At 35.6% G+C, this 14,334-nt stretch overlaps 1 protein-coding gene across 1 annotated transcript; it reads left to right on the forward strand.

Moving 5' to 3' along the window:
• Positions 1–12,296: 12,296 nt before the first annotated feature.
• chrnb3b (cholinergic receptor nicotinic beta 3 subunit b) lies at positions 12,297–14,298 on the forward strand. Its single transcript, XM_053505831.1, has 4 exons — positions 12,297–12,341; positions 12,515–12,624; positions 12,877–13,753; positions 14,144–14,298. Exons 1-4 carry the CDS (start codon positions 12,315–12,317, stop codon positions 14,291–14,293), a joined length of 1,164 nt encoding a protein of 387 aa, XP_053361806.1. The 5' UTR covers positions 12,297–12,314; the 3' UTR covers positions 14,294–14,298.
• Positions 14,299–14,334: the final 36 nt, after the last annotated feature.

The raw sequence follows: 14,334 nt of genomic DNA on the forward strand, positions 1-14,334 counted from the left end.
ATTAGGCTAACTGACATTTCCAGGTCACATTTATTGCATGAGTGCATGACCAGGTTGTACCCTTTCTAGTGCCCTTAGGCCCCTTGGATAGGCTTCAGGTAGCTCTTGCTAACCTGTACAGGATAGGCGCTATGAAGAAGGAGTGAGTGAGAGGGGATTATACTGTACTGTGTACACAGGTTGTAGTTGTGTAATTGTTTATTAATAAAAATGAAAAACAGCGTAACAGTACAAAAGGTGCACTTTTAGAAAACAGCTGACCCTTAACTACCAAAATAATTGAGATAGCAATGATGATAATAATTGAGCTGATACTAATTTCTTCAGTTACTACATTAACATACAGCATAAACAGTAATTACTATTTGTTATTATTAATAAAACTACTGAACAGTATTTACATAATACGTGTTAAAAAGTACAGATATCCATTAGAGATGAAAGTGTTTTCTATCATTTGTTCTGCATAACCATCTATTTTGGAGTATGATTTTTATTGATGGTGTGCAATCCTTTATTTTCCGTGCACGTCAGACATAGCGATATTGGACTTAAATATTCAAACTCGAAGCTGTTGTTAAATTAAGCAAATAATGAATTCATTCAAAAATAAATATAGCATTCTAATATATTTTTTTAAATACTTGATCAGTTGGGGGTTTGTTTGCAGCCAAGGTGTCCTGGAGCTCTTGGTAAAATATAGGGAATTATAAAGCACTAGGCATCAGAATAATTTAACCCCAAAACTATGTTTTTTAAGTCTTGTATATTATTTTTGCTCAGAAAGTAGGGGGCAAATAATTTTGGGCATGAATATGCTCCTTAGGACTTATTTGGTTTGACTTACACCAGTTTGAGCCTTGACCTTCCCCAATTGGTGCCTGTCATGCAACAGAACCAATGTTTTGGGGTATATATTACAATGTTTTTTTTAGGTTGCAGTTATTACTATAAATATTTAGGTAGTGTGGGTGAATTTTACTCATTATTATATAATTAAACTTGATGACGAAAATAATAGGTAAATGGTGAACTATTTGCAAGGGTAGTATTTACCACCCACCAAAATATTTTTTTACAATGTGTGATAGGAGAGAGCTGGCTGCAGGTGAACGTGATAGTCATGTGTGTGAGGGAATTATGTCAGGCGCGGGACTGAAGAAGGGTGAACCCAATAGCAGACTAATAGTGTTTCTTTCTTTATTGAGAAGCACAAGGGAATTTCAACATGTAGAAGAGATAGGAGAAGGGGAGAATAAGGTGCTTTGTGAGAGAACGGGATGAATGGGGAATCTCCTGTGACGCAAAAGGAGGCGGGACGATGACGTAGGGGGTCCGGAAGTCGAAGGTGAAGCGGGAGTCTCCTGTGATGCGTGGGTGGAGGATGAGAATTTGCGTGTGTAAATGCAGTGTTTGGTGTTTTGGGAGTTTGTGTCTGGCAGAAAGTGAATCCCCGCTCGTGTTGATAAAACTCCTTCGTCCGATCTCCGCGAACGCGGAAGTGCACGCAAGCACACACACAGCTTGAGAGGAATAGTGCAAGTCGAGGTCGGAGAGGCAGGCGAAATTGGTGACCAGTAATCCAGCCGCGAGAGAAGTTACAAGATCCAAAACGTGATCCAAACTCGGAGTAGATAAACAGACACGGTCATACACATAGACGAATCCAAACTGAGCAAATCCGGAGGGCGAAGCACAAAAGCGAAATCCAAAACAGGCAAGGTCGAAAACACAAATCCAGGACGCTAGGAAATTTCACGAAGAAACAAGACGAGAGGCACGTAGTAAGATACATCGGCAAGGTGAGGAGCTCTCTGCATTACTTTTAAAGTCTCTGGCTGATTGCCAAATTGGTAACAGGTGTGCTCTCGCCATTGGCGCAGAGTGTATTGGCAGGAGTTATGACTTAGATGTGCTGGGTTGATCAGACTGGCTCGTGACAAATTATAGACAAACTGTTTAAACCTTGAACAGGAAGTAGATCAGGAGGCTGAGTAGCAAGAGTGCGAGCACCACAATGAGAAAAATCACCCACCAGGGGACTCGACTGAGAAACATTGGCTTCTTCTCCGCACACACACACACACACACACACACACACAAGCACACACACACAGGCTGAGTGATTTATCCTAAACTGCGTGGTCTATACAGTTTAAAAATGTAGAAAGTGTTTCTATGGTATATTAGCATCATATGCTGTGAGATAAAATAAATAGATAGATAGATAGATAGATAGATACTGTACTGTATATATCAAATCGATTATATTTCTGAATTGTAATTATCAGTTGGTTCTACCTGATCAAACTGGCTAATCTATGTTTAGTTCTTCACCTGCTTTTGTAACCCGTGAAGCCTGATGTTCTTCTGAGACCCATCAAGACTGACAAAAGCATTTAATACAGTGTCCAGATATTTCAAGGAGCTGTATTCCTGTTAAACAAATCTCAGTTAGTATTGAGTATTTTTTTAAAACCCCATGTTATTATTAAATACAGTCCTTTTAAAAAATAAATAAATAAAAGTAAAAATAAATAAATAAATAAGATCATCTTAATGAAAGTGCTGCTGCACAGCCTTGAGTGCAAAGTAACTGAAGTTCTGTCTGCTGCCTTTAGGGGCATCTGAGCTCCACACACTATACTTTATTATCACATGTCTGCAAGAATTGGAGAAGAAGCACACTGGGTGAATACAAGGGATTTCACAAAACATATCATTCTTGAGTTCAGACTTAAAGTGCAATTATTTAGTTATATTGTTCGGCATGTTAATGTCAAGTCCAAGCCAACGAACAGTCAAACTATTGTTTGTACTGTAAGTGCAAGTTATTGGGAGGTTGAGATACTTTGCTTTTTGTCTGGAAGAAAACCTAAACTGTCCATCATTTGAGAGGACATTTTGAGAGGACAGGTTTGCCTAGTCAGGAACAACCCAGAAACCACCAAGGCACTGGTCCATCATTACCCAAAAGCTGCTGAAACACTAGTGTCAGTGTCTACAGTCAAGGAGACAAAGTAAAAGCCTTCTGGGGAAAAGTTTTCCCAAAGTTGTGTGAACTGCCATAGGACTTTACAGCACAAGCTCTATCTTATTCAATGCATCGTCCAGTGTATTGTAATAATGTAAGAAGCATGGTTTACCAGATATTTATTATGCTTTTTGCTTCCAAATAATGATAGGAGTCGTTCAGTAAAGTCAGTTCCTAAATATGAGAAATAAAATTAATTAATATATAATTAATAATTAATTAATTAGTGTTTAATGAACTTTAGGCCAAACGTTCTATTCATACTGATATTTTATATTATAGAGGTTAGTCAAAGAAAACACCTCAAAGAAAACTTTAGCATCTGCAAATATTTTGCACACTGATCCTATAACAACAGAAGCATGTGTAAAACAATTTAATATTCCTAAAAAGCCAGCAATATTTATGCATTTTCTTATGCAAGAGTTCAATTAATGATAAATATTGGGGTTTTGGGCTTTAGCAGACTTTCAGGTGGCAGTCAAAGACCTTTGAAAGACTGAGATGGATTTCAAGGAGATAAGGTCAAAGGACCTTTTGTGGTGTTCGCAAAGGCAAGGGAACTAAGAAGGCTAAAAGAAATTCTAATGATGTAAAAAGGGGCTAATGGCAGTTATGAAATTCTTACTGAGCATTTAATAAAGTTGTCTGTACCCTTTAATAAAGATACTTTGAGCAGAATTGATGTCACTTCCTGAATGATGAAACCCTAAGTTGAGTTCTTGGTGTGAGCAGGTTTTCATTATTTTTTTGTTTGTTTTTGCTTTGTTGATGCTTTATAAGTTGAAGGTCAGACATTTTGAATTATGACATTACTCTGATTGCAGCATAACACGTCATCTTTTTATAGGGTAGGTGTGCCATTATTTTTGCTCCAGTTAAATGTTTAATCCTATTTGGTTTCATTCATGGATTACTTAAAGCTCCCCTTCTTTTTTAGAAAAAAAAATTGAGTCTTACCAACTTCTTAGTATATATAAATAATATTAAATGTAAATAAATATAAAATAGGTAATAAATAACTGATCTGACCTTGAGACGTAATTCATGCATAATACTAATTACCAAATATATGATTGTAAAGATCATTAATCAAAGTCCACATTAGTAAGTCTCCACTCTCTCTTGTAGGATTGGGCCATTCTTTTAAACAACTGTATTTTGAAAAATATAATAATTTGTATTTTATTATTATTATTATTATTATTATTATTACTTTATTTATTTATTGGTAAAAGTTCCTGCAAACGATTTATGAAAAAAGAAGAAGAAATAAAGTATTCGCTTTGATATGTTTTACGTTTGCACTCCACCTTACATTATCTATTTGCAACACTACAGAAATCTACATTTAACCAAAAGAACACAGTAAATTTTATTTAACCAAACAATAATTTAATGGTAAATAATTCTTATATGTTTTACGTGTTGAGTTTCAGGGTCACGTTGATGTTCAGATGATCAGTTTTTAGCAACAGATAAAATGTAACCTAGGGAAAAAAATATTTTTGTTAAGCAAAACCCAAATACACAATGCACCTCACTAATTTTTTCATATTTTGCTTCCAATGAGAATAGCTTGTATTTTTTTATTTAGTCTTAAGGAATAAAGAAAAGTTTTCCAGGCTTCCTGAAGGACTTTTTTAAACTCAGATTTCTGGCGTTGAAAAATTTAATTTCAGTCCCTGTACCTGATCAGTTTCAGAGGAATTCTTGTCTGTTAAGGCACACAGTGACCTAGAAATTTTTGGACACTACAGATTTTTGTTGCTTTTTAAGCTTTTACCAAAAAAAATCTATTTAAGCAACAATTTTCACAAGTCATATCCTCTTAGAAGATTACACCAGTTTTGGTATCAATACTTAAAGAAATATGAATAATTGGCATTTTAAATTATTATTGTTTAAAACGAAACAGTACTACGCTGAAACAGTACTACAACATTTTTGGGGCACATATAAAATCATCTTCCCACAAAACGGCTGAAGTTAACAACTTGAAATTTTTATGAAATCAAGATTGGTCACTTAAAGATTCCTGCATAAACTTCAGAAGTAGCTTCATCTTGTTTGAACTAGTGTTAAAACATAAATAAATAAATAAAATTAGGAATTTATATATTTTATGAAACATTATGTGTATTATATATTATAATAATATATAAAATATTTGTGATATATTTAATATATTTTTATATTATATTTGATATTATATTTTATTATTTATTATTTATGTTTCTGTTTGGTTGGAGCAAATGTTATAAACACTGGATGATTCTATGTTTAAAAGCTGTGAAATGCATTTGTAAGTGTGGCTTTTTGTACACCGTAAATTCCTCCATAACTAAATTATATCAAAGTCAGACAGTATCTATTATTCTAATATCTAACATTCATAGCTTTACCAGCATAACACATTACAATGTAGTAAAAGGTACTTAACTTAATTTTTACATTTTTTCAGAGTTATGCTGAATAAAAAGCACATCCTTTCTCATTTTTTTTTGCCTAATTCCTGTAATGTTCATTGTAAATATTTACTTAAATTCAAAAACATCATGAGCACTTGAAAACCTACAGTACTGTATGTGAGATACCTTCAGTATGATGGGTCTCTAACTCTAGACGGGTAGTCTTACCCGTCTGCATTAAGGTCAATTACAGCCAGTGAGTAGCCAAAAGAGGACGCCAATCCCGGGCCATGGAGAATATGACCTAAAATCAACCTCCTCTCATCCTTAACAGCTTCAGGCTTTAAGATCAGAACTTCACCACTGTGGTTGGAGCGTGGTGCTCCTGCCACTATAACCTGCTCTCCTTTAACAGATTTGTCCCTGTGTCCAGAGCAAAACCTGAAAAATTACAAGAGATAGCTGAAAAATATTTTAAAGCCATTTTGTACCATGACAGCTTTTAAGCACATTGTGCTTTAATATTTACAATATTAATTAACAAGGTCTTTAAATGTTCTAATAAAAATGCACGTTGAAGATGCATTTATTCTTTTTTTTTTTTTGGTGTGTTCTTTGGACTTTATGGTGTTGTTGCTCTTAATATTCTCTTAGACAACCTCTGAGGCCGTTACAGAGCAGCTGTATTTGTACTGACATTAGATTACACACAGGTGGACTCTATTTAGGCGTTAGCACTCATCAGGCAATGTCTATGGGCAACTGACTGCACTCAGACTAAAGGGGGCTGAATAATTACGCACACCCCACCTTACAGGTTTTTATTTGTAAAAAAATTTTTGGAATCATGTATGATTTTCGTTCGACTTCTCACGTGTACAGCACTTTGTATTGGTCTTTCACGTGGAATTTCAATGAAATTGATTCCAGTTTGTGGCTGTAATGTGACAAAATGTGGAAAAGTTCAAGGAGGGCGAATACTTTTGCAAGCCACTGTATTTTAGTTTTAAGCTATTCTATTTTATTCTATTACATTACATTATATTTTTTTATATTAAAAATATAGCTGATTTACATTATGTACAAATCATAAAATAATACAATAATAAAATGCAGAGCTGATCTAGAAAGTAGGTGAGTGAATATTAGGATGCCATTTCTATAGCTGACAAATTAAGTAAGACATTGAAGGAACTGACCACATGAATATTTAACAAATGTTTCATCCCTTTTTTCTGTGTGCATGGATTTATTGAGACATTCATGAAATGGAGATAGATGTTTTGGAAGTACACCTTAATCTAACTCGGTATATTATACAGGATTACTGATTAAAGGTGTAATTATCTGCAGAAGAGACAGATAATTGACAGCAATTTTCTGCTTGTTTCATCTGAGCAACACAAAGCAGAAAGCTATAGTGAGATGGTGTGTGTGTGTGTGTGTGTGTGTATAAACCCACAGAATTTTTTTTAATATTATATGGGAATGAAATGTGAATAGTGTGACAGTGGCGTCACACAGTCTTGAACACAGCTGCTTTCAACCGAAGAAGAAAATCATCAGAGATGACAGATACACACACACACACACACGCACATGCTCAGACTTGTATATGTAGAGAATTCATTTCACCTCCAGAGAGACTGTAAAGACTGCTTATCTTTGTACAGTAAATACATGCATATGGTCATTGCATACATAACTACACACACACACACACACACACACACACACACACATACATGAAGTTGTGGTCCCTAAACACAAGAGAAAAGATAATTGTCATGTTAAACATATTCATAGTTTTGGCTTTCTACAGCAAACAGGAACTGATTTCATTTTATTGTGACATAGCATTGCTGAGTCTAGACCTGAGCAACTGAAGCAACCCCAGATCATCACACTGCCTCCAGAGGCTTGGACACTATGCATGATGACACACCCATTTCTCTGGAATCCCCACCTAACTAAAGTTAAAAGACACACCTTTTAACTTCATGGTCGTTTCTGATTTTTATCTTTTTCTAAACTGTAAAGCAATACTGAAGGCATCTAAAATATTCAATACTTTCCTTTGAACAGTTGATATTGCGCTGTACATTCTTCATAATGGCTCTAATCTCAGATGCTGTTTGTTAATTGGTGATTTCTGAGGCTGGCGACTCTAAATTAACTTCTCCTCTGCAGCAGAGGTAAGGTTTGGCCTTGATTTCCTTTGTCTTCATGAGAGACAATTTCATCATGGTGCTTGATGGGTTTTGCAAATGCATTTGACACAATACTGTTCTCGCAAAAACTGTTCCAGAACAGCTGACCATCATGTCTTAAAATAACAACTGACTGTTGGTATTGTTACTAATTAACTAATGTCATGTGTGTTATTTCATAGTTTTGAAACTTGCAGTATTTTGCAGTATTGTTGTAGAATGTAGAAAATAAATCACTAAACAAACAAATAAAAATAACAATAACTTGAACTAGAAGGTATGTATGATCTTTTGACTGGTACGATAGATAGATAGATAGATAGATAGATAGATAGATAGATAGATAGATAGATAGATAGATAGATAGATAGATAGATAGATTTTTTGTATGTGCAAATTTTTTCACTTACGCTTAAAACATATAGCAAACATTTTTTTTTATTATTAAAAATATTTTATAAGCTTTTTACATTTTTTTATTTATAATGTCTACCACTTTGATCCATTTTTTTATTTCAATTTTACCTTCTTCATTCATTCATTTTTTATTTTGATTTTTTATTTGATTAAATATTTATTGCATATCTTCTCATCTTTGTTAGATTTCTTACCCAGTCATGCAATTTTATACATTTTATTTAATTTTTTTTAAAGATTTCTGCTCCATTATAACATCATTTGTTTTCTGCTTTCACTCTTGTGCAGTTTTATATTTGTGTTTCAGTTTTGCAAATAATTTTGAACTGCTTTTTTATGTATTAAATCTCGTTTCTTTAGTGTTCAGTTTCAACATAAAAAAATAATCTAGTTGAACAATATTTAAATTATTCCTTTAACTCCCCCTCTCTCTCTTTCTCTCTCTCTCTCTCTCTCTCTCTCTGACTCCTCCCACTTGGCACGCTCTGTGCTTATGCTCTCGTGCAGACAGTTTCTAACGGTCATTAATAACGGTTATTACTGATAAACGCTACGAAATCACATTATTCATGACATCAGGCTGCAGTCTGTAAGACTTGACTTGTTGTTTCGGTCGGTAACTTTCCGTGGACCTTCAGATCGTCGCCTTTATGTCCTTATTTTGACAGGATTTTGACAGAACCGAGATGAAGTTCGCGCGCTTCTTTAACGCTATTTTCCCGCTGTTTTTGGTCGCCATGGTGACAGGTGAGCGCTCGTCTCATATAGTTTCTTCAGTGACAGGAACCCTATTTATTAGAGTATAGATTAATGACTCGGGGAATTTAAGACAAAATCAGCTAAGTTAGTTTGTCCACTTCCGTGTCAATCATAACATGTCTTAAATATAGTAAATAATCATTCATATATTTGTAGACAATACTATTTTAATATCAGCTCAAAAAAAAAAAAAAAAAAAACACTGAAGTGAACTTAAGTGTGTGCTAACAACCTTGTACCATCACAACATTTTTCTCCCAAAATAAGTCATGAAAACAAGGAACAAATTAAACCATGCTTTTTCTTGGCTTAATTATTGACAAATATATGGATGAATAGACAGATCATTTGTGGTATAAATAAATGGAGTATATGGTTAGAGAAGCAAAAAAATAGCAATTCATATATATATATATATATATATATATATATATATATATATATATATATTGTAAACAAAATTATATAAATTATAAAATTTTTAAGACAGTTGTAAAGATGGGCATGTATAGGTTACTCTTTCTATATACTGTATATGATAATAAAATGTCCTCCTTATTGCCCTTTATACCTTATTCTTGCTCTGTTTGTGTATAAATGCACAAATCTGAAATAATAGTTAAAATTTTCTATGCTGTTCATAGCGCACTGCATGGTCAGTGAAAAGCCAGTTGGGGTTGAGCCTTTGCTCGATTGTGTTATGCTGATTATGCTTAGAGAAGCTTAGATAAGTGTCCAGTTTCCATTTGTCCTTCTTTGTATTTCACAGGGTCATGTGCCCTGTGTTATGTTAGGAATGTGAAATTACCGGTGTGAGGTTTATGATGCTAAAATAGCAGCAAAAAGGGACATTGATACTGGTGTGTGTGTGTGTGTGTGTGTGTGTGTGTGTGTGTGAAGCTGCAGGAAAGTTTGTGTCTCTCGCTGAGAGAGAAGACACCCTACTAAAGGACCTTTTTCAGAGCTATGAGAAATGGGTACGACCTACGCAGCATTGCAACAACACTGTCAGAGTGCGCTTTGGTCTGAAGATCTCACAGCTTGTAGATGTGGTAGGAATTCTACACACACACACACACACACACACACACTCAGACATATAAATAGACACGCAATATTCTGTTACAAATATTATTTTCGTTTAGATTTAATCGAAAAACTGGATCTTTTTCTTGTTCATCCTTTTTTAAAAGTAACTTGGATGTTAGTCCTAATGCACACCTCAAATCACAGTCAGATGTCATGTGAACATCACTGGCATCATTTCTAATGAAAACTGTATCTCTCAGTTCCTGGTGCAGTAATAGAATTGCGTTGCTCTCCATGGTGCTGAAATTCTTATCCTTATCTGCCACCCTTTTACCCTATTTCAGTCTAATCTGATTTCACATTCTCCATCTTTGAGAGCTTTTCCCTGTTCAAGCTCATGTCCTGGGAAGAGTAAATTATTCACGGTGTTACCCCCACTTTCACTGTCTCATTTTTACTTTTTAACAGTGTCTCACGGACTAAGGTGAAAAAGTTATATTTGAATGTAGTGCTTCTGTGAAACCTATTTAAGTTGAAAGTGTGTAAGTGCATATTTTATGTTTTGGTAAAAGGCAAGTTTAGTTAAATTTTTAGTCTCAACATGGTTAGACTTGCCTATGATAAAAGAGAGGGCTTTTCTGGCTCTAGATTTCCCAAACAGATCAAAGTGCCTGGTCACTCTTGGTGCTTGTGTTTATTTACTGATTTGTGTTTTAAGCTGTTCCAGTTTTTCCTTTGAGGTAGAGCTGATATATATATATATATTTAAAAAAGATCATCAAAAAACAAAAACAACAAAAAATATAGTTGTTTCTATTACTAAAAAAGATGCAGCTATGGCACTGTGTTACATCCCAGTTACCGCCCTAGATTACTCATCCATAAGTTGGAAGTTTTAGCACTGCCAATCTGCCATTATTGGGTCCTTGAGCAAGGCCCTTAACCCTCTCTCCTGGCTGTCCTGGTCCATGGCTGATCTTGCAGTCAGACCCCTGCTTTTCAATGAGCTGGAATATGCAGAGAAAATATACTACTTTTATTTTGATGTAATAGACACTGTCTGGCCAAAAAAAGTCACAGTTTCAGAAGATCCAGCAACAAATTGGGAAACAGCTAAGGAGATTTTGTAAATGCCTGGAATTGGTTTAAAAACCTTTCCATGTATTGTTAAAACCTAAATCAACTTTGATCCACATCAACTTTGTGGAATTTGTGGTCAAACCAAAATCATAAATGTTGACTTGTAAACAGCTGGATAATAGAAACACAGGTTTACAGCTGTGTCCATAAGAACCACTTGTTAGTAAGACTCAGAAAAAAATGCTTCATTTTACTTTGAATTGAATATGGAAAGATTGAATTTTGGATCAATGGAAAAAGGTCATGTGGTCTAATGAGTTCAGATTGAGTCTATTCCAGAGCGATTGGTTCATCAGAATAAGAAGGAAAGCACATAAAGCAATACGCTCATTATTATTATTATTATATTATATTATAATATTATTATTACCACTGTACAATCATCTGGAGGCAGTGTTATAATCTTAGGTTGCTTCAGTTTGGTAAGTCTAGGCTCAGCAACATTATGTGGCAATAACATGACTGCACAGGCACATTCCAGGACTTTAAGTGTGAAAAATTGGTTCTGGGAGCATGAAGAATTATTTTCACACATTAATTGGTCTCCACATTGCACATTGTAATCAAAGCTAAAGGCAATCAAAATATTCGCCAGACAGTGTATATGCGACAAATAAAGGCTGTTTCTCCTAATGTTTAGTATCTGTTTTTGATGGGAACTAACTGTGCATTTATAGAATTTAAACATCAAAGGGAATAGTTTTCAGGGAAAGCAAAATGTTTGACAATGGACTGAAAAGGACAGCCATGACTCCGATTTGAGGCAAATTATATAACACATATGGAATTGTTTTTTGGAATTAAAGTTAGGTTGAATTGGCAGAAAATGCATCCAAGGGTGAACACTCATTTTAGAAAATTAAAGAACAATCTTGATCTTGATGATGATGATCTTTTCTTGGTACAGTCACATCATACAAACCTTGAGAGTAAAAAGGTTGGAGGGCTTTATTGTTTAGCTTTTGCTTTGATGGTTGGATATTTGGCCATTTATAGAAATTAAAGATGAATATAAGACATCTTTCCTTTTCTCTCTTTGTGTTGTATATGATGCATATTATATCACAGTGCTAATAAAACAGTGGACTTGATTTTTTTTTTTCCATTCAAGTCTGATGATTATGTTAGTTTAGAGCAGAATGCCAGGGAAAAACAGAAATAATGTGAAAATTATACTTTATTTAATGCTGTTACTAATAAATATCCTTTATATTAATATGTCCTCGAGAAATTGAATTGTTGAAGTAATTTTTGGTCTCATTTTTTATTTAAAAATGTTAATATCTTTCTATCCAGGATGAGAAGAACCAGCTAATGACTACTAATGTGTGGCTGTGGCAGGTACGTTTCTCGACTCTCGTTAATTTGTCTTTAATGATAGCACAATTATTGGTGTGATAAATCACTTTACTGTTAATACCATGCAAACTTAGATAAAGGTTTAAACCTATAACCAGTGTTTGAAGAAAAAAAAAAAAACACACACTCTGCTGTAATTTTGTGTTAATGTGTAGGAGTGGGTCGATTATAAACTGCGCTGGAACCCAGAGGATTACGGCGGTATCACTTTCATCCGTGTTCCTTCGGAGAGCATTTGGCTGCCTGACATTGTGCTATACGAGAAGTATGTTTGTCCTGAACGCATCCTCCTGGGTCCAGATAAACACATTCTAACTATAAGGTTAATTAGAAAAGTGCTCACTTTGAACATATTGTTCATTACTATGAACCCCAGTGAAATGTTGTATCATTGACACTGAGCTTTGAAACATGACACCTTGAGTTAGAAATGTCCCTCTACAGCTAAAGAGTAAATATTTAACATACAGTATGACATAACTACTCCTGTGTTTTTTTTATTTTTACTTCTTTGCAGTGCCGATGGGCGTTTTGTGGGCTCACTAATGACCAAAGCTATTATAAAATACAATGGCGCTGTGACCTGGACTCCTCCAGCAAGCTACAAATCTGCCTGCACTATGGACGTGACGTTTTTTCCTTTCGACCGCCAGAACTGCTCGATGAAGTTCGGCTCGTGGACTTACGACGGCACCATGGTGGACCTGGTCCTCATAAACCACCAGGTAGACCGCAGCGACTTCTTTGACAACGGCGAGTGGGAAATTCTAAGTGCGACGGGCGCAAAGGGCAGACGGCATGATGGCATGCTCTCCTACCCCTTCATCACTTACTCCTTCATCCTTAAGCGTCTTCCTCTCTTTTACACGCTATTTCTCATCATTCCCTGCTTGGGTCTGTCCTTCCTAACCGTTCTGGTGTTCTATCTTCCATCGGACGAAGGCGAGAAGGTGACGCTGTCCACGTCTGTGCTTGTCTCACTCACCGTCTTCCTGCTGGTCATTGAGGAGATCATTCCATCTTCATCTAAGGTCATACCGCTGATCGGCGAGTACCTGCTGTTCATCATGATCTTTGTTACTTTGTCCATCATAGTGACCGTGTTTGTTATCAACGTGCACCATCGGTCCTCAGCCACCTACCACCCAATGGCGCCGTGGGTACGTGAGCTCTTTCTACAGCGCCTGCCTCAGCTGCTGTGCATGCACACGCACACCGAGCGATACCTTTACCCCGAGCTGGAGCCGCACAGTCCTGAATTAAATCCACGCACCAGAAAAGCCCAACCAGGCCCCGAGGGTGAAGGTCAGGCTCTGGTCAACATGCTGGAGAAGGCCACTTGCTCTGTCCGCTACATCTCACGCCACATCAGAAAGGAAAATTTCCTTAGAGAGGTACGAGGAACAAGTTAAACTGTTTAACAAACCTTAAAAAAGAGATGATTTAAATAACTCCTGAAAAGATAGGGGGATTTCTCTCATACAGACTTCATAGTTCATAAACAGGCCCTTAAGAATTTTATGAGGAATTAAACCTTACAAGTACGTAGCTTTGTACCAAGGTTATTAATTAACGTTCTTTAAGGATTTATTTGATAGTTTAGAGTCCTTACATTTCAAAATCTGCATAAAGGATTTTGAAAAGCAATTTCATAAAGGATTTATTAAGGAGTTAATGCAGATATAGGACAATGATGGTATTTACTGTATGATGACAACGACAACAATGATGATGATGATAATGATGATGAGGAAACTAAGAATAATGCTCTTCTGTTTCTCCAGGTGGTGCAGGACTGGAAGTTTGTTGCTCAGGTGTTAGACAGAATTCTTCTCTGGGTCTTCCTCATCGTTTCTATACTAGGCACCATCCTCATTTTCACTCCTGCTTTAAAGATGTATTTACTTTCTTCATCTCCTCCTTTAGCTCCGTAAAGCACAAATAAATTTATTCCCTTATCACTAACTGAACACAT

This window comes from Clarias gariepinus, chromosome 10, assembly GCF_024256425.1.
Source record: "Clarias gariepinus isolate MV-2021 ecotype Netherlands chromosome 10, CGAR_prim_01v2, whole genome shotgun sequence".
In the NCBI taxonomy this organism is placed as follows: Eukaryota; Metazoa; Chordata; class Actinopteri; order Siluriformes; family Clariidae; genus Clarias; species Clarias gariepinus.

Bases quoted from the DNA above. Each gene is read 5' to 3' on its own strand.
- chrnb3b (XM_053505831.1), top strand. From the start codon at position 12,315: ATGACTACTAATGTGTGGCTGTGGCAG. The intron at 12,342-12,514 runs GTACGTTTCTCG...GTTAATGTGTAG, and splicing joins CTAATGTGTGGCTGTGGCAG to GAGTGGGTCGATTATAAACT. The intron at 12,625-12,876 runs GTATGTTTGTCC...ACTTCTTTGCAG, and splicing joins GACATTGTGCTATACGAGAA to TGCCGATGGGCGTTTTGTGG.